Genomic DNA, 21627 nt, shown 5'->3' on the forward strand with positions numbered 1-21627 from the left:
GTCCTCCCCTGGTCACTTGATAAACTCCCATGCTGCCAGTACCATCTCTATGCTGATGACACCCAAATCTATTTCTCTACCCCTCGCCTCACTCCTTCAGTCTCCTCTGGCATCACTAAAATTATTAGCTGACATATCACATGGATATCACACCACTTCCTCAAACTCAATCTTTCTATAAGTGAGCTCATAATATTCCCTCCTGCCTGTGCCCCCTTTCCTGACTTCTCCATCAAGATCAATCATGCAATGACCTGTCCTTCAAGTCCCAAATCCAATCGCTGTCCAAATCTTGTTGAATTCATCTCCATAACATCTCCAAAATACACCCATTTTTAACCGTTGAAACCACTAAGCATTCACTCCTTTATCTCTCACCTTGACTATTGTAACTCCCTCGTCACAGACCTACGTCTTCGCATGCTATCCCCTCTTCAGTCTAACATGAATGCTCCTGCCAGACTCACCTACCATATCAACCTATCAATGTCTGCCACCCCTCTATGCCAGTCCCTCCTCCTGCTTCCAATTGCCCAACAAATAAAATTCCAAATATTAACATACAAAGCCATTTGTAACTCTGCCCTGAGCTGTATCACCAATCGTGTCTCCAAATATCACCCAAACTGTCATCTCCACTCCTCCCAAGACCACCTGCTCTCAAGCTCCCTTGTCTCCTCCTCCTATGCTTGTCTCCAGGACTTTTCTAGAGCCTCTCCCATCCTCTGAAACTCCCTACCCCAATCTGTCCAGCTTTCTCCAACTCTATACACTTTTAGGTAATCCCTGAAAACTCACCTCTACAGGGAAGCCTATCCTGCCTTCAGCGAATAACTGAATCTTTTTTTTTTTTCTCCCATTAGTTAATCCCTTAGTTGTTTTATATTTTGTTTCACTAGCCCCTCCTTATTAGATTGTAAGCTCCCATGATAAGGGTCCTCTTAACCCTCTTGTATTGAATTGTATTCTTGCTGTTTTGTCTCGCTTTATGTTGTAAAATGCCACTCAAACTGTTGGCTCTATATTATAATAGTAGTAGTAGTTGGACTTTGAATCATATACAATGTTTTTGTGGGAGCAGATCTCAGTGTTCCAGACAACCACAAAGACCCTTGGATTGAAAAACTCTCATTTTATTTTGCTCAGGATAAAAACTGTTTTGGTTGCAGTTTCTCTTTTAAAGAGTCAGTCCACCCAAGACTGATTTTGTTTTTTTATTTTTTTGGCAGATGTTAAACCCCTAAATAGTTTTTTATCTCTCACACATTCTGAGTTTCTTGATCTACACATCTCCAGTAACCATTGAGAGTGGTTCCCATTTCCCTTGCTAAAATTGTATTAATTTTATATTCTGAACAATGTAACTATAGGAGATGGGACATGCAAATGTGGGCATTTGCTTTCAAATTCCCAGGTGGATAGAGAAATCACACTGCTGAAGTATTCAAGACTTAATCAGAAGCCAATGAGCTAACTCAGTCCACTAGGTTCCCATTGGTTTTTGCCTGATTCGTTAATATTTAAAACAAAGCAACATCCTGACTAGTATTCACTCTGGTTATGTGTTAAAATTTATACTTACTATTTTGCAGTCTTTTTTTGATCTCTGTTAGACATCTTCATGATTCGTGTACTCCTTTTCTAGAACACCCTCTCAGACCTCTGAGGGTTTAACCCCTCGTGGTGGCATGACTCCAAAGCCAGTTATCGGTGCCACACCAGGTAGAACACCACTGCGAGACAAGCTGAACATAAATCCAGAGGACGGATCGGTAGATTATAATGACCCAGCTTACATAAAGCAATTGGTAAAATCACGTATTATGTCTTTTGTTGTTTCACTATGTTTTGACTTTCTGTAGAACAGTTTGCGGTCTATTCTTAGGAAAGTTCTTCCCCAGACTGTAGTTAAAACCTAATTTAACTTTCAGTTTAAGTTACCTAAACACATTCCAAGTTCACCAAAAGGTGTGCAAAGTTTTTGGCTTTTTTTTCATCCTGAGTAGAAAAGTCTTTCTACTTTTACTTGTTCTCTGTGTGGTCCAGCACACAGTTTGCTGAGTCAGAGCTAGAGCTCTGCGGTCAGGAACTTTCATGCATTGAGACCAGAAACCGAACACAAGGGTTGATCTCTGCATCATGCTGGCTCCTTTCTAAAGTGACCTTGCACACTTTTTGTGAAGACATTGGAGGTAATTTACTAAAAGAAGAGCATGCATAATCTGGTGCAGCTCTGGATAGAAACCAATCGGCTTACAGGTTTTTTTTTTTTTTTTGTCAGACCTTAATTGAATGAGTTGAAGTTAGAAGCTGATTGGCTACCATGCACCGCGCACCAGATTTTGCACTCTTCAGTTTCAGTAAATCAACCCCACTGTCTATGCACTGACCTATGCTATTCTTCAGATGTTCATTGCTGCATAACTGCTGCAGTGTACTTTGGCTCTTTGCAGTATATCCTTAAATGAAAAATTGGTCCTGAAGTACAAAGGTCCTCTGAATGATGGATCAAAGGATTAACTGCAGAGGACTTTATTTTTGCATCTTTAATCACTTGCCCTCCGGAGGATTAACCCCCCTTCCTGACCAGGCCATTTTTTGCAATACAGCGCTGCATTACTTTGACTGACAATTGCGTGGTCATGCAACGCTGTACATTAAATGAAATGTCTGTCCTTTTTTTCCCCACAAATAGAGCTTTATTTTGATGGTATTTGATCACCTGTATGGTTTTTTTATTTGCGCTATAAAAAAAAAAAGACCGACTATTTTGAAAAAAGAAAACAATTTTTGACTTTTTGTTATAAAACATATCCAGTAAAAAAGAATTTAAAAATTCAAATTTCGTAATAAATTTAGGCCAAAATGTATTCTGCGACGTGTCTTTGGTAAAAAAAAAAAAAAATCCCAATACGTGTAAATTAATTGGATTTCGTGAAAGCTATAGCGTCTACAAATGGCGGTATATATACTGGGATTTTTAGTTTTAGTTTTTTTATACTAGTAATGGTGGCGATCAGCGACTGCGGTGGGCATTCTGACACTGGGAACTAACTGCCACTGACATCCCAATGACACTAATACAGTGATCAGCGCTAATAAAAAGCACTGACCCTGTACTAATGACACTGGGAAGGAAGGGGTTAACATCTGGGGCAATCAAAGAGTTAACTGTGTGCTTTTTTACATTGTGTTGTGTGTGTTTTACTAGGGAAACATGCTGCTGTGTATGTCTCTGCTGTGCAGAGACATACACAGCAGCATGTTCTTGCTGGGAGGAGAGAGACCTGTTGTTTACACACAGGTCTCTCCTCTGTCAGTGCAACTCGGTGACCACCGGGTGCCGGCAGAGAATCTCCAGCCAGGACCCAGTGATTGACAGCCGAGGCCGCAATTAAAGAATCACCCTTTCCTAGGGAGGGCTAAGTCCAATGGCGGCGCGTGTAGGGCGGCGCTCGCACCCCCTACTCGGAAATGCAAATCAAGTGTGTGTATGTATGTGTGTGTGTATATATTTATATATATATGTGTGTGTGTGTGTATGTGTGTATGTGTGTGTGTATATATATATATATATATATATATATATATATATACAGTTTTGCCTGTAGTTATACTACTCTGTCCAAAACTAAAAATTTTTTTGCCTGTAGTTATACTTTAACCTCTTCCCCACTGCCATATAGTAGAATTACTGCTACAGGGCAGCAGGACTACGCAAAATCACGTGTGTGTGTATATATATATATATATATGTGTGTGTGTGTGTGTGTGTGTGTGTGTGTGTGTGTGTGTGTGTATGTATGTGTATATATATATATATGTATACGTGATTTTGCGTAGTCCTCCTGCCCTGTAGCAGTAATTCTACTATATGGCAGTGGGGAAGAGGTTAAAGTATAACTACAGGCAAAAGTTTTTTTAGTTTTGGACAGAGTAGAGTGTGTGCCCCCACTAGGAAGATTCTCCCTCTCGATTGGTCCCGTTTACCGTTCTCATCAAAAGTGAAAATAAAAGAACCCCTAAATTTTGGGCTGTACCCAGAAAAGTAGTAGAAGGGAAATTTTCCTATAGGGACACCAGTTCTGGGGGTCCCTAAGGAGTTACCTTAATTTGCAGAAATTTTCTTCCTGTTTTGGCTATGGGACAGGAAGTGAAAGTAAATCTCCCCAATGCGACACAGATAGCAAAGAACTGACGGGTTATAACCCTCCCTTACTCTCTCCAAAATGAAAAAAAAAGTTTTGCCTATAGTTCTACATTAAAGCTGAAATCTAACCAAATAGCCAAATACATAGTTGAAATATTTAGAGGTGATGTGCTATATACCCAGGATCAAGCCTCTGTTCAGACCCTGCAGATTCTGGCATCATGACTCCACTTCTAGCATTCAATATGGACTATTAATGAGACACTGTCATTCCTGTAAAAATAAATAAATAAAAGCACAGCATTGTAAACTATACACATAATTGTTAGCGTGCAAGTTGATTCCAGTCTTTGCTCTCTTGAATAGTGAGATCCACCACTAGAATCTTCAGTATCTATGGATGTCTGTGTCCCAATGTGTGTGTTCCACCACCGCTAGATCACTGTGTCCCTACTGCTGAGTAACTTGTTAGTGATGTAGTGGCCAGATGGGAGGTTGCTGCAATGGAAAGAGCCAGGTAACGACACACCAGTGTTGTTTCTATAGGAGGTTCTAGCTCTGAAAGAGAGCAAAGACTGGAAGCAAACGTTTCTTTGAACTTTGTGTACATCATTACATTTTTGTTGGGCACTTTATTGATTTTCCTTTATCTACCAGTGGTGAAAACACAGACTGTTTTATTTTTTGGGTTGTCGGTTGTGAGATTTAGGTACTTAATGATTTACTACTAAAAGAAAAAAACTGTAATAAGCAACAGAAAACAGAGTTACAGGATCAACTTGGAGACTTGTCAGTCCCTTCCCAATAAATAAAAAAAAGAAAATGAATCTAGGGTAGAGTTTTAGCAGGAAATAATATAAATCAGATCTTGACAAATACTTTTAGATATTTAAATACATAAGGTATTATTTGGAAAACTATACAGATTTAAGATGCTAGTAATGTACAAGTCAAGGGGGTACTTGGCAAAAAGTGGATTTTATAAAGGAGTAGATACTTTTCTAGAACTGAGAAACACTGGTTTAGGTCCTAAGCTGATGGCCTTCACTGTAACCTGTTTTGCTGTTCAGTAAATCGAATGTTTGCCAGCTAGATCTATAATGCATCTCATTATATGTCCACAGGAAAGAGAATCGCGAGAACATCTACGCCTGGGTTTAATGTCTCTGCCAACCCCAAAAAATGACTTTGAGATTGTCCTGCCAGAAAATGCTGAGAAGGAACTAGAAGAGCGCGACAATGAAGAGACATTTGTAGAAGATGCAGCAGATGTAGAGTCTCGCAAACAGGTGGGGATCATTCTGTGTATAGCCTAGAAGAAAGGCATTGAATGTTGTCTCACACAAAGGACCATCTCTAAAATTTTTTTGTACTCATTTTAAAATCTCGGTATATGTAAAGCCTAAATCTGTTTTTCAGTATCTTTTTTGACATCATGTCTCCCTGTATACATTTTTCTTAAAGGTTAAGTTTGGGAACATGTTACATGTTCCACCCATTTTTAGGGTGGAACATGTAACATAGCTGCAGCTGCTGCCCCCGCAGCCTCCCCCTCCCTCTGACAGATAGTAATGGGAGAAGACTCCCCGTACCATATGTCAAATTTGAAAAGCGTGCGGCCGTGCGTGGCTCCGCCCACACGGCCAGATCATTCATTCACGAACTTACATGAATGAATGAACTGCAAGTCCCGACAGCCTAAGCGACTGTCGGCTTGTAGTTTTCAATGATCTACCACAGTGCTGTGGAGTGCCGTGGTAGTTCATTGAAGCTTCCTGTCAGAATATCTGCTTGTTTGTGCATCCCGTATGGCAAGCAAATATTCTGACAGGTCTGCAGGGGACCTGCTTGAAAACTGTAGACAAAAATAATAAATGCACATTATTTTTACCGCAAAAAAAATGTGCATTTATTGTTTTTGCCTAAAAAGGTGAACTTATCCTTTTAAACTTTTTTTGGTGAATCTTCTGTACCATGACATCCTGCTAAAAGTAGCACTTCTGTTTCAAGGTGACAACGCTAAGTCACTGCCTTGCAATTAGCAGCAGCATTGTCAGACTGCCGTGGGAGCTACTTCAATTGGCTATTTGACTGCCTGCCTGATAGTGAGGCCAACTGAAGGAGCGTTTCCATAGGCGGATAACCCTGCTGCTAATTATGAGGCAATAGCTTAGCATTGTGTATGGATAGATTGCATTAGATGCCTCTTGGTGTTTCTCAAATCAAAACTTAAAAGAAAAAAAAAAAAATTGACTACCGTCCATAATACAAAAAGTTTTAGCAGAATGTGTTAGTACTGCTCAGACCTTAAAGACGGGTGTACAACATGAAAACTTGTCATCAAAAATTATATGTTACTGCATTTAAAAAAAAAACGGCACTGGATTGTTTCTGTCAAAAGTGCACTAACGTGACTGCAATCACCTCAAGCAAGGTTTAAAAAAAAAAAATTAAAAAAAAACCTGTCTAGTTTTACTGCTATCTGGGACTCTGAAAGAGATTTACCTTCACTTCCTGTTCTGGCAATGATTTATCAGACAGGAAGTGAGGGAAAAATCTGCAAGGTGCAGCAATAAATACCTAACAGAGGCTTTAGCCTTCCCCTGCCCTACCAATAAGCATTTTTATTTGTTTCCATTGGAGGTTTAATCTCCTCTCTGTGTGACGAAACCTTGTAAGTAGCACAGGATGTGAGGGTAAATGGAGAGACCTTTCCCCGCTCTATCCACAACTTAAAAAGCTTTGACTGGACATGCGCTTTAAAGGGAAAGTATGGTGTATTTTGAGTTCTTTTTAGCGTTTCCTTTGAATCATGTTTAATATTTTACCTTTTCTTTTATTTCCACATGTTGAGCACCTTTTCTGTGAACATTGTCAACAGGAGTGTAACATAAATTCTCTACCCTTATGGTTAATGCTGTTTGTGCAAGGTAGACCTCTACCACCCCTAATACCGCCTTTCCTTGAGTTGTTACAACTCCATAAATATGTGTATACTGAAGTTTTCTAAAATATTTTGCATGAATCATTGATTTTTTTTTTAACTTTAAGATGTGCTTTTTTCATATTAGAGAATATATTTTTCAAAAAGATAGTCTCTGAATAATGTGATTGATTGTTATTGATTGTTTCTTAGGCAATTAGAGATGCACAGCGGGCAAAAGAGTTAAAACAACGGCACCGAGCAGTACAGAGGGATTTGCCCAGACCATCAGAGGTGAGCAATACCAGTACTTTTTCTTGTTGCACTCACCAAAAGGAGTTCTAAAAATTGAGGAATAAAAAACTTATAAAAATTAAAGGAAACTTGATGTGTGAAAAATGGACTATTCTGGTTATGCAGAGGCAGTTTTTTCAGAATTCAGAAACCATTCAGTCTAAATGAAGATCCATATGACACCTCTTTAGACGATTGAGTATGCATTTCCATAGACCGTAGGAAGAGTCAGAATTAATTACCCACTTTTTTTTTCTTTTTTTTTAATCTTTTAGGACTTGCAAATCCTAAATCCTAAATTTTCCAGCAAATCCTTTTGGGTTTGTTTAACCCCTTAGTGCCGGAGGGTAAAACAAATGTTAATATGCCTAAGCACAATTATTCATATATATATATATATATATATATATATATATATATATATATGTTATACCTTGTTTTTTTCAGGACAAATTGGGCTTACTTTGATGGTAAATGGTAAAATATCTCTTGTGTTTGTTTTTTCTTTTGTTAAGGAAGACTGGCCCAAAATAGTAAAATATTTTTTTTTTAATTTAGCTGCATATTTCTTGCTATTACTCTAATTTACCACCAAAGAACAACCATAAATAAATTCTGCTCCTGACGATCACAACGATACCACATGTGTATATAGTGGTTGTTTGTACACATAGTAGGGCCCAGAATCGATGGTGCGCTTTTTTTTGTTTGTTTCTTTTTTTATCCTGCCAAAAGCACAGTAACGCTAATGACACATTTTAAAAATGTGCTGTTTTTTTGTTTTGTTTTTTTATTCTACCTAAAATATGCTAATGTGACCTTTGACCCTGACCTGGACCCTAACACTAACCCTGGCAAACCTTGATCTTGTTATTTTTCTCTTTTTTTTAATTCTTTGTTAAATGTTTTATTCTATTTTATTTTTATTTTTTTTACACACTTTTGTGTGTATCTTCCTCTCCTGCAAGAATAGAAAGATACAATGCATCTTTCTCTTCATTCAGAAGAGGAAATAAACACAAGGGCAGGCTCACAGTAACTGTTACTGTGATAGCCAGTCAGAGGTTCTCATAGTATCAGGTGACCCAGAACCAGAAGTCCCGGGTCCTCATTTTTAGTACGAGACACGGGGCTCTCGGTGAGATCCCGGTCTCTGTGCTGGGAGTGCACCATGTGGAGTGGTCCCAGCACAAAAGGAGATGCGCATATATGTGGCCCATTGAAAAAGACCAACTTTCGTCAGGCTGCATATATGCCTATGGCCAACGGGAAGGGGATTACCCAAAATACCAGTTTTACTCTAAATTCTGGGCTGTAAACCTGTGCTTAGGCCTATATGTCTTTGGAGGTTTTATTTGGGCATTATCTGCTGAAAGTTTGGAATTCCCATCCAGTTTATTCTGTATCCTAGGTAAATGAAACTATACTGAGACCTTTTAATGTAGAGCCACCACTGACGGATCTGCAGAAAGCTGAAGAGATGATCAAAAAGGAAATAATCACAATGCTTCATTATGACTCTCTCCACAATCCGTACGGTGACAATGCAGCAAACAGGAAAGGGAAGATGCCCAGCTCTGTTACCACCAATGCTGAGCATGTGACCTACTTGGAACAGAGCCCATATGAAAAACTAACTCAAGAAGAGCAAAAATACGTAAGTAACAGATCATACGACTGAAAGTTTTCCTTCACTGTCCAAGTTTTCCTTTATCTGTTGGGTGCCACATGCCCAGGACTTGTTCACGTATTGTCTACTGGAAGGAGGCTAGTCAGCCAATATAAACTGACAGCACCAATAACATTTTTAAATATAATTTGGTCATGTGTCCTAGAGCTGTGGTTTCTTTCATGAAAGAAACTATTTTAGGGCTTCTGCTAACTATTGAATTTATTACAGCAGGGCGGGAAGTGTTGTGGAATTTTGTATCTATCTATTGCTCAGATGTTAGGTCATGGAATATCCAGTAGTAACTATTCTGGGCTTGTTCTGCAATGTTGAAGATGTTTTTTAAATTACCAAGTCACTTCTTCAGTTGCTAGCGGGTCAGTAAGATATCCCAGAATTTATATACACACATTATTACACCCTAATTTTGGTACTCTAGGAAGTGAAGTAAGTTACAAATGGTCATTAACATTACAAAACACGTCCACCTGTTGTGACTAATACTTGATATAGTGAAGGAAATAAGTATTTGATCCCCTGCTGATTTTAAATGTTTGCCCACTCACAAAGAAATGATCAGTCTAAAAATCAAATGGTAGGTGTATTGTAACACTGAGAGACAGAATAGCAACAAAAAAATTCAAAAGAAATGCATGTCTAACAAATGATGCTCTGATTTGCATGTTCATGAGAGAAGTAAGTATTTGATCCCCTTCACAAAACATGACTTAGTACTTGGTGGCAAATCCCTTGTTGGCAATCACAGAGGTCAGACGTTTTCTGTAGTTGGCCACCAGTTTTGCACACATCTCAGGAGGGATTTTGGCCCACTCCTCTTGGCAGATCCTCTCCAAGTCATTAAAGTTTGGTGGTTGACGTTTGGCAACTTGAACATTCAGCTCCCTCCACAGATTTAAAATCGGATTAAGGTCTGGAGACTGGCTAGGCCACTCCAAGACCTTAATGTGCTTCTTCTCGAGCCGCTCCTTTGTTGCCTTGGACGTGTGTTTTGGGTCATTGTCATGCTGGAACACCCATCTACGACCCATTTTCAATGCCCTAGCTGAGGGAAGAATGTTCTCACCCAAAATTTGCCTGTACATTGCCCCATCCATCGTCCCTTTGATGCGGTGCAGTTGCCCTCTCCCCTTAGCAGAAAGACACCCCCAAAGCAGAATGTTTCCACCACCGTGTTTGACAGTTGGGATGGTGTTCTTGGAGTCATAGGCAGCATTCCTCCTCCTCCTCCTCCAAACATGGCGAGTTGAGTTGATGCCAAAGAGCTCGAATTTGGTCTCATCTGACCACAATACTTTCAACCAGTCCTCCTCTGCATCATTCAGATGTTCAGTGGCAAACTTCAGATGGGCCTGGACATGTGCTTTCTTGAGCAGAGGGACCTTGCAGGCACTGCAAGATTTCAATCCTTGTCGGCGTGGTGTGTTACCAATTGTTTTCTTGGTGACTGTGGTCCCAGCTGCCTGGAGATCATTGGCAAGATCCTCACGTGTAGTTCTGGGATGATTCCTCACCGTTCTCATGATCATTGACGCTCTTGCATGGTGCACCAGACCTAGGGAGACTGACAGTTGTTTTGTGTTTCTTCCATTTGTGAGTGATTGCACCAACTGTTGTCACCTTCTCACCAAGCTGCTTGGCGATAGTTTGGTAGCCCAGTCCAGCCTTGTGTAGGTCTACAATCTTGTCCCTGACATCCTTGGACAGCTCTTTGGTCTTTGCCATGGTGGAGAGTTTGGAATCTGTTTGATTGCTCCTGTGGACAGGTGTCTTTTATACAGGTAACAAAATGAGATTAGCAGCACTCCCTTTAAGAGACTGCTGAATGAGCTGAATGATAGGGGATCAAATACTTATTTCCCTCATGAACATGCAAATCAGTGCATCATTTGTTAGACATGCATTTCTTTTGAATTATTTGTTGCTATTCTATCTCTGTGTTACAATACACCTAACATTTGATTTTTAGACTTATCATTTCTTTGTGAGTGGGCAAACATTCAAAAACAGCAGGGGAGCAAATACTTTTTTCCTTCAGTGTATATTGCATTAACTAAGAATACCAGCAATAATGAACCAGTCCAGTGCAGCTGGCTCCAATGCCTTTTCCTTGACAGAATTTTGCAAATGAAGCACCAAACTCTTTTCAAGCTAAAATATTACTTGCACCATTTTCAATTTAAAAAATAAATGGTACTGTAAGCACCCTATAGGCCCTATAGTATTAAAAGGGGAACTATAGTGTATTTTATTTAATTAAAGTTGCTGTGATTTTTTTCCCTACATTAGTGTCTATAGCAGAGTAGGGTATAGAATAGTGTCTATAGCAGAGCTGGATATGGAATAGTGTCTATAGTAGAGCAGGATATGAAATAGTGTCTATAGTAGAGCCGGGTATAGAATAGTGTCTATAGTAGAGCCGGGTATAGAATAGTGTCTATAGTAGAGCCGGGTATAGAATAGTGTCTATAGTAGAGCCGGGTATAGAATAGTGTCTATAGTAGAGCCGAGTGTGGAATAGTGTCTATAGTAGAGCCGGGTATAGAATAGTGTCTATAGTAGAGCCGGGTATAGAATAGTGTCTGTAGTAGAGCAGGAGACACAAGTGTACATTCCCCTGCAGTTAGGATGTCATATCCAGCAAGAGGGGAATATAAAGGAAGCACAATAAGGAAGAAACAAAATATTAAGATAGGAACTAGAAAAACAATCAAACAACTAAATGTAGAACTGCAGTTTAGTATTTGTGAAGATAAAGGTGATAATGGGATACTGAATAAATCAACCCTTTTACTTGAAAAACTACAGGTTAGAGTTGTAAAGTGTCCATCATATTGCTTTGCATACCATTTTATGTATTGGAAACTGGTCATTAAACCTCTGTGTTGTTTAAATTCCTGAAGTGAACTGAACTATAATATTTATTAACTGATCTGGTATACCTATCTGGTTTCATTGGGGTCCCCCCCCATTGCTTTAAGAACTACTGGATATCGTTTGTGGTTTGAATTCACCAAGGTATTGAAAATGTTCTTAAGTGGAACAGACATTTAAATAGACCCTGTCACCAGACCATTCTTTTAAACAAAAAACTTCCCATAAGATTACATGTGCATTTAATATGTTTAATCATGTTTTTGCTTTGAAAAGCTTCCCTTGTGCAGACCTCCAAAAGCCCTGAGACTGCTGATGGGCACTGTCATATTGGATATGATATCAGCTACCCCAGTAGACTCAGAGCTGTCATTCAAGTGACACTCTGGGGTTTATTTACTAAAGCTGGAGAGTCCAAAATCAGACTCCCTTCTGCATAGAAACCAATCAGCTTCTAACCTCAGCTTGTTCAATGAAGCTTTGCCAATGAAACCTGGAAGCTGATTGGTTTCTATGCAGAAGGGAGTCTGATTTTGGACTCTCCAGCTTTAGTAAATAAACCCCTCTAAGTCTATAGTATATCACTTCACGCCTCCTCCCACAGCTACATAAAAGGTTACATGGGGACGGGGGCTGGACCAGCACAGACAGTATTTAGACACTCCCACCGGCGCAAAGGGCTTTAATGTGGAAGGAAGGGGAGGGCTGTGCTAGAGAATTGTCTTTCCCTGAAGTAGTCACATTTTCTAGCAATTGCAAAGGCACAAAAAATCCTTTATGGAAAGGGAAAACACTGCAAGTAAGCATTTACAATATTTGATTTTTCTGTGATTTTACCTACCGTATATACTCAAGTATAAGCCGAGTTTTTCAGCACATTTTTTGTGCTGAAAAACAGCCCCCTCGGCTTATACTCGAGTCAACGTCTACAGATGTCTCTTACCTGGCGCGAGGCTCCGTCAAGGGGGGCACGTACAGGGGTGGGCAGAGGGCTGCTGTCTCTTACCTGGCTCCCACGATGATCCATCCAGGAAGCGCTGCTCCTTCCGTCACTCCGGCCACTCCCTCACTCCTGCCGCTCGGCTCCGCCTCCTCACCGGTGATTGGCCGCCAGAACTGTAGCTCAGGAAAGGTACACAGGCGGCCAATCACTGGCGAGGAGGCGGAGCCGAGCGGACCTGCGAAAATCGAGTGAGGGAAAAGCCGGTAAGTGTGCAGTGCAGAGGTGCTGCTGCAACCACATATGCTGGCTGCAGCAGCACCATACTGCAACAGGGGTCAGCAAGTGTCATTGGGAGGAATAGTGCCGCATCATTGGTGTCACTGATACTAATGATGGGGCATTATTCCTCCCACTGACACCAACGATGGGGCACTATTCCTCCCACTGATACCAATGATGGGGCACTATTCCTCCCACTGACACCAATGATGGGGCACTATTCCTCCCACTGACACCAATGATGGGGCACTATTCCTCCCACTGATACTAATGATGGGGCACTATTCCTCCCACTGACACCAATGATGGGGCACTATTCCTCCCACTGACACCAATGATGGGGCACTATTCCTACTTATAACAATTTTATAGACAAATGATACTATTTACAGTCTTTATTTTTTACATTGACTAGTAGGTGCCTCATTTCCCACCCTCGGCTTATACTCGAGTCAATAGTTTTTCCCAGTTTTTGTGGTAAAATTAGGTACCTCGGCTTATATTCGGGTCGGCTTATACTCGAGTATATACGGTACATTGTTTTAAATTGATGACCTGCTCTCTTTAAATATTCTTAAGCAGTAAACTAGCTTTTTAATAAAGCCCCCCTCTGACCTCTGTAGCTGCAGATACTGCAGAGCAGTTTATCCACAAAGTTCACAAGAAGTGTATTGTTTTGTAATTTATGTATGTATGTACAATGTGTATATCCTTGCTAGATATGAATCAAAAAATGAGGCAACATTAAATGTAATGGCTTATGTACAAAGCTCTATCTTTTATAAAATAAAGACGTATGAACAAACATAAAATAAGCAAGTCATGTCAGAAATTAAAGTGGCCCTCTGGCTATACCATTTTTTTTTTTTTTTATAAGCCATTTCTGGAAGTTTTCCTACGGCCTTTACTAAAAAATTTCTCAGGATCAGAGTGACAGTCAGCAGCATGGGCACCAGGCAATGTAAGTATGTACTCTTTTTCTTTTACAGGTGCTATAATGTAGTATAGCAGCAGGGTCGTTTTATGATGAACACTGTTATAATAGTTTGCATGAAAATTATACTTTTAAAGGAGATGTCCACTACCTTTGCCTGCAACAGACTCTGCTCCTATGGTTCATTTTAATAAGTGAAGTGGGTGGACTGCACAGCTTCTTCTTGACCCTTGTTGATCCTTTCATTTCAGGCAGAGGATCTGCTAAAGCAAGAGATGGAGGTAGTCAAGCAAGGTATGGGTCATGGAGACCTCTCTCTGGATGCCTTCAATCAGGTGTGGGAGGAATGTTATAGTCAGGTGCTGTATCTGCCTGGACAAGGGCGTTACACCCGAGCCAACCTGGCAAGCAAGAAGGACAGGATAGAGTCTCTGGAGAAAAAGCTAGAGGTAAGTGCACCTCTCCTGCTTGATCCCTCTTTTGGTTTGTCTATAGTATGTGTACTATGCATCTCATATATAGCACATTTTAATCGAATGACCATTAAAAAAAAAAGCATAAACACTGAGCAGATCACTTAACATTCAAAGGGCCCTCCATTGAAATATCACATTATTTCCATTAATTCCCACAGTGAGGCTGATCAGCTGGTTATGGCAATCAGCTTATTAGAATGGAACTCTAGAAAAAATTTAAATTGTGCGGTTTCTAAAAAAAAATCATAAGCTACCTCTAATGATCATATGTCTGGCTGCTGCTTACTGAAAAAAATGAGTTTTATTCATGGTGAATACTACATGTATTGCTTCTCTTCTGGATGTGCAACTGACCGTTCTGGCGATTAGTACAGTGAAGGATTGTTTGTTCATTTTTCTTTTTCTTCTCACCTTGTTGATTTGCAAAAAGCTTTGTATTCTTTTAACTAAAGTACCTGGAATGGAGTCGCTGGGACTGTTTTAAGTTGCAGCACAGGAAGAAGAACGATGTGTGTAATATTCAGTAAAAATTAAACTGTCATTTCTTAATTGAATATTACAGGATAGAAAGGACTTCATATTCATGACTGCTAGGGTTGTGCTGCTACCTTCATGTGAATTGAAACACTGACCAAAATAAAGCAGGAATCCCTAGTTTTTTGCTAGGCCTCAGCTTTAACTAGTGATACACATGCCTACTGTTGTCTCCTTGAAGATTTTCTTTCATGGGCTTTAGTTCCCTTATGCTTTGTGACCTATTGCTCACATCCCTTATGGGGTAGGGGAGAGCTTCATCTGGATTGGTAGCTATGGCCAGTTGGCCAAAAAGGACTGTATCAGGAACCCGTGTGCCAGTACAGAGACAGCCTGGAATGCTGCTGGATCCTGCAGGCAGTGATCTTCAGGATGACCCTGTACCAAATTACCTTGGCAGAATTCTCTACAGGTCTAGGGCAGTGATCCCTCTGGGAAGGGAGGTGCCTGCCATGATGGGTGAAGTTTGCATTTTGAACGGTTGTCCTCTGGGCTAAGTGGCAGAGGTGGCAGTATCCCTCTATAATGTCCCTTTGTGCTCTGGTTTGCGAGGCTGTTAAGTTTTGACTGGAGCACCACTCTGCAGTAGAGACTTTCAAAAGGGGTGGACTGGCTATCTGTGCAAGGTGACATCATTGAGCATTTTGCTCATCCCTTCACACATCAACACATTTCCAGGCTTCTGCAACTCGGCAAGGCCAGTGGGTTAACTACTCTGTCTGAGCACACAGCGCAACAGCTTTAGCACAGGGGGCAGCAAGTATTGGGGAGACTGGTTCACAGGGAGTGACTGCTACTTAGGCATTGTGGCTTGTGCCTGAACCCCACTTAGCTGGGTGGTTTCTCTCTTTTGGGGATTGAGGCCTACAGATCCTCAGCAAGCCATGGCTTCACATAGGCAGAGCGGTGGGATTGGGGGGCAACGGTGTGGACTCACAGATCCCTCTATCAGGTAGGAAGCACAGTTCACCCTGCAGTGATTCCCCAAAGGTACAGATTAGTTCTAAATCCCTGCCCTTATCTGGTATTTCTGGTATGGAAATGTTGTGTACCAAAAATATGTAGCAGAATACAAATTGGCCTAAATTTATGAAAAAAAATTAGATTTTTTTTTTTTTTTACATTTTTTTTATTTGATGTTTTATAGCAGAGAACAAATATTGTTTTGGGGTTTTTTTTTTTTTTTTGTTTTTGTTTTTTCAAAATCGTCGGTCTTTTTTTTGTTGATAGTGCAAAAAACGCAGTGGTGATCAAATACCACCAAAAGAGAGCTCTATTTGTGGGGGGGGAAATGACATGACCATGCAATTGTCAGTTAAAGTAACGCAGTGCCATATAGCAAAAAAAGGTTTGGTCGGGAAGAGTTATAAATCTTTTGGAGGTCAAGTGGTTACAGCTTGTTTTAATTGTGCTTCCAACCCCCCCCCCCCCCCCCAAAAAAAGAACAAAAATTATTTTTTTCCCCGGAGTTTAATGTCTGGCTGTGTGAAATCTGAGCCATTACATGAGATCAGCTGTATTCTGACTGCTCTGGGTGTTTGCTCGGGGTTGTCAAGGCAACATATGCAGAACAAAAATGTAAAAATGTTCGGTAAATGTGTATAGAAAGATATCCAAGTCCAGATATATATATTAGACCTATTATAATAGGTCACAGTTCTGTGAAGACTAAGATTGAGCTCTGCAGTCACCATTGCAGCAGTTGTTTTCATATTCCAGGTCACAATCCTCCACGGTGTCCTTTTTCTCTTTTTCGGTCAGTTGACCGCACTTATGCTTTTCAGAACACGTTTTCCCGGAAACTATATATGCCGTCATAACCTTTGATACTGTACCTCGTGACACCACAAACAAATTGCCAACTTGTATCACAGAGGCACCAGCTAAGCGGCACCAACAATTTTACTCTCTTTGAAGCTCAGTAAGCTCTGACTTGAGTCCATCTTATTAGCGCATGCAGTGAATGACGAAAGTGAAGCTTCCCACCTGTTAGCTAGGTGTCTCATCACACAGCGGAAGCAAAAGAATGTTACATCACTTCTGCTTTCAGGTGCTGGTTGCATAATCTCTCTCCTAAAGGTGAGGTCTGCCAGTGTGAACTGAACCGCCTCCTTCAGCAGAGATCATGCTTTTGATGTGTGAACAGAAGTGGGGAAGGTGGGGTAAGCAGTATTTTTGTCCAGGACAACAAACTCTGTAAGCCCTTTTTTTTCCCCCAGCGTACCTATAACTTATTTTTATGATGATGTTGATAAAGGTCCACCTTAATTCTTACCATACCTTAATAGACTTTACTTCCCATATGGTGAAATATTTGGTACCATGACAGTGGGTTGGATGTGAAGTTTTCCTCAAACTAGAACCATCTCAGACTTCAGTGTATATACTGCACCTAGGATACTACACAAGGACCGATCTGTCCTTACCAGTGTAATCTAGCTCACAGATGTACCGTTACATTGATATGAGTGAGCTCCTGTGTCATTGGGCATTACTACTCTACTGATAGTTTACCACTTCAGTTCTCGTACCTGTATTATCTTGAGACCAGAGACCTTTTTGCATTTTCACTGTGGGCCTGTTTGCCAATAATTTTGTCATTCCTTAAAGCGGTTCTTCACCCTAGAAAAAAAAAAGCTGCTACAAATCCTGTAGCGGCTGGCTTTTAACAAAAGGGCACTTATCTGTCCAAGGATCCAACTCTGTCCTTAACTGGGCCAGTTCTTCACCGGTCTTCAGGTCCCTGGTGACTGCATCTTGAGGCTCCATGCACACTGGGCTTAAAAAAAAAATGCCAGTTCCCTTGGCAGAAAAAAACTCTGATATAGAGCATTTTTGTACACAGTTTAGCCAAGTGCAGGAAAGTTTAGCATTTTTCTGTCAAAAAGCTTCAATCAAAAACACAAACCACAAGGGTTTTTTTCTTGCCTCTAAATGTTGCGCTTAAAATATTCCACTAATCGTCCTAATGTGCGTGGACACATAGGATAACACTGAGCTGCTTCTACCAGCAAAACACAAAATTCCTTTAGAAGCAACAATTTTTACACCAGTTTGCATAGAGTCTCAGTGTGGGAAGGCGGCTATGCCAGCTTGCGGTTTCACAGCCATCTTCCCACTGTGCATGCATGAGTTGCGCTGAGCTTTGTGAATGGTCCCGCAGCATTTTGGAACCTTTGATGTGTCCCAGAAAGTTGCTGACAAATGGGGGAGTATAATGGGGGCAACTTTCGCTCGGATTGTCTAGGCATTCAAAACTAGGTGCCTCCCCAAAAATTATATGCCGAATGTGGTAGGGGAGGAGGACATAAAGCAGAACTATAATGATTATAATTTAAAGCACAAGTTAATTTTCTTTTATTCCTTCCTTTCTTTCCTTTCCTTTTTTCTCTGTTCTTTTCTTTTTTCTTTTTTCTTTTCTTTTTTTCTTTTCTTTTCTCTTTTCTTTTTTATTTTCTTTTCTTTTTTCTTTTCTTTTTTATTTTCTTTTCTCTTTTCTTTTCTCCTTTTCTTTTCTTTTCCCCCAGCGTACCTCTAACCTATTTTTATGATGATGTTGATAAAGGTCCACCTTAATTCTTACCATACCTTAATAGACTTTACTTCCCATATGGTGAAATATTTGGTACCATGACAGTGGGTTGGATGTGGAGTTTTCATCAAACTAGAATCATCTCAGACTTCAGTGTATATACTGCACCTAGGATACTACACAAGGACCGATCTGTCCTTACCAGTGTAATCTAGCTCACAGATGTACCGTTGCATTGATATGAGTGAGCTCTTGTGTCATTGGGCATTACTACTCTACTGATAGTTTACCACTTCAGTTCTCGTTCTAATTTAAAGCACAAGTTAATTTTCTTTCCTTTCCTTTCCTTTTCTTTTTTCTCTTTCCTTTCCTTTTTTTCTCTTTTCTTTTCTTTTCTCTTTTCTCTTTTCTTTTCTCTTTTCTTTTTTCTTTTCTCTTTTCTTCTTTTCTTTTCTTTTCTCTTTTCTTTTCTTCTTTTCTTCTTTCTTTTCTTTTCTCTTTTCTTTTCTTTTTTCCTTTCTCTTTTCTTTTTTCTTTTCTTTTCTCTTTTCTTTTCTACTTTTCTTTCCTTTTCTTTTTTTTTTTTGGGGGGGGGGGGGTAATATTTTTGTAAAAATATATTTTATTTTGCATGGAATCTTTAAACAAAAATACATTTTTAAAAATGTATTTTTCCTGGTTTAACTAGTTTTTAAAAACATTTAAAAAATCTTTCTTTGTATTTTCTTGCCATTCAATACTAAAAAATTAACAAAGCAAAGAAATCAACAGAAACACTTACAAAGGGGAGGAAGTAGCTAATTAAGGTTGATATTAATGTTAACTTAAGTTAATAATGAATTCTATAGGAATACAAAAAAACAAAATAACTTAGAGCCTAGGTTCACACATATGCGTTGAGAAATTTGAAGCTATTTTTTAACAGGTCCATTTTTGAATCTGTCATGTTCATAGAGGTTTTTGGTCTCTCTCTTATGCGAATTGGTTCTCTATTCTGGAATATTCTGTCTTTAAAGCCCCAACTCCACCTGACACTGACATTTCAGTCTGGCATGGTTGCTAGCAAGGTCAGTAGCATGCTAGATTCTTGTATCTCCCGGGTACTACATGTTTGGATCTGTCATGTTCATAGAGGTCTTTGGTCTCTCTCTTATGCAAAAACACCTTGCCTTCTGACACTTCCTGTTGACCTCTACAGAGCACCAATTCGCATTGCCCTGACCAAAAATCGCACAAGACCCTTTTCGAAAATTGCACTGCGGATCAACCACACATATATGAACACCCTCACAATAAACACATGCAAATGCAATTCCCAATGTCACCCGCATCGCACAAATCGGATTTCAAATCGCATATATGCGAACCAGGGCTTAAGGTTTCTTTAAGTGATATCAAACCTTTACTCTACATATGAATGAAATAGTAACTACAATGAAATAATACTTTGATTTATCGTATTTGCTCAGTGACATTTGCAGATTGTTTGGAAGGTTAGTTTCAGACAGGAGAGCCTCTATTTTGACAGCTGCTTCTGTTGCGTAATACAGAGCAATTACCGACTGTCAGGCAGTTTCTGGTAAGACCGGTCAGATGGAAGCTGGATGCTAGTGACGTATCCTAAAAACATTGACGTTTTTTAAAGTGTATCTCTTACATTCTAAATCTAGAAACGGTTAAAGAGAACCTGTCAGGTTAATTTGTATGAAGTGTTTTCCGGTGCAGGAAAATCTATTTTGGATGTTCTCCTCTCCTTCGGGCAAGTCCTTACTGGCTATCTGAATAAAGCCAAATTGTGGAAGTGTCTGCTTTGTGGTGGGTCCAGGCCTGTGTAGTCCACTGTCAGTGATATCTCTACCCTAAAAACAGCAAGAGGCAGTGAAGGGAATTCATAAAGGAGGTAGATTGGGAATATTCAAGTCAGAATTACTCCAGTTGTACTAAACTGCATTGTCTTTAAAAAAAAAAAAGAAAAAAGAATTCAGTAATTTATCCTCCACAAGAGATACAGTTAGGCTTGTCCACCCTATATGCAGTGACCTATGTTTTTTCTGTACTGGATAAACGCAGGACAACTGTTTTCTGTGTGCCCTGTTGACACCACCATGCTGGTCATGTGTGGTGCAATTTGGATAAATGCAGCACGTCTGCATTTTTTATTACCGCTCTGGATGGCAAGCCCTTTAGATTGTAAGCTCCACAAGCAGGGCCCTCATATTCCTTCTGTACTGAAATGTATTGTAATTGTATTGTCTGTATCTGGTCTCCCCGGACCCTGCATTCTTTATATCTGGTTTCCCGGGGCCCTGCATTCACTATATCTGGTCTCCCCGGACCCTGCATTCATTATATCTGGTTTCCCGGGGCCCTGCATTCACTATATCTGGTCTCCCCGGACCCTGCATTCACTATATCTGGTCTCCCCAGGACCCTGCATTCACTATATCTGGTCTCCCCAGACACTGCATTCACTATATCTGGTCTCCCCGGACCCTGCATTCACTATATCTGGTCTCCCCGGACCCTGCATTCACTATATCTGGTCTCCCCGGACCCTGCATTCACTATATCTGGTCTCCCCGGACCCTGCATTCACTATATCTGGTTTCCCGGGACCCTGCATTCACTGTATCCGGTCTCCCCGGACCCTGCATTCACTGTATCCGGTCTCCCCGGACCCTGCATTCACTGTATCCGGTCTCCCCGGACCCTGCATGCACTGTATCCGGTCTCCCCGGACCCTGCATTCACTGTATCCGGTCTCCCCGGACCCTGCATTCACTGTATCCGGTCTCCCCGGACCCTGCATTCACTGTATCCGGTCTCCCCGGACCCTGCATTCACTGTATCCGGTCTCCCCGGACCCTGCATTCACTGTATCCGGTCTCCCCGGACCCTGCATTCACTGTATCCGGTCTCCCCGGACCCTGCATTCACTGTATCCGGTCTCCCCGGACCCTGCATTCACTGTATCCGGTCTCCCCGGACCCTGCATTCACTG

The 21627-nt window shown here is 40.6% G+C and overlaps 1 protein-coding gene across 1 annotated transcript in view; it reads left to right on the forward strand.

Annotated features, from left to right (window-relative positions):
- The window catches only part of CDC5L (cell division cycle 5 like), a 93285-nt gene that overhangs the window by 42816 nt on the left and 28842 nt on the right, over positions 1-21627 (forward strand). The window contains exons 10-14 of the mRNA XM_089686060.1: positions 1646-1808; positions 5275-5439; positions 7287-7367; positions 8779-9024; positions 14336-14533. Coding sequence (XP_089542186.1) covers positions 1646-1808; positions 5275-5439; positions 7287-7367; positions 8779-9024; positions 14336-14533 — 853 coding nt within the window. The remainder of the gene's footprint in view (positions 1-1645; positions 1809-5274; positions 5440-7286; positions 7368-8778; positions 9025-14335; positions 14534-21627) is intronic.

The sequence above is a fragment of the Staurois parvus genome, unplaced genomic scaffold, assembly GCF_062004578.1.
Source record: "Staurois parvus isolate SC_StPar_1 unplaced genomic scaffold, SC_StPar_1.0 ptg000390l, whole genome shotgun sequence".
Lineage (NCBI taxonomy): Eukaryota > Metazoa > Chordata > Amphibia > Anura > Ranidae > Staurois > Staurois parvus.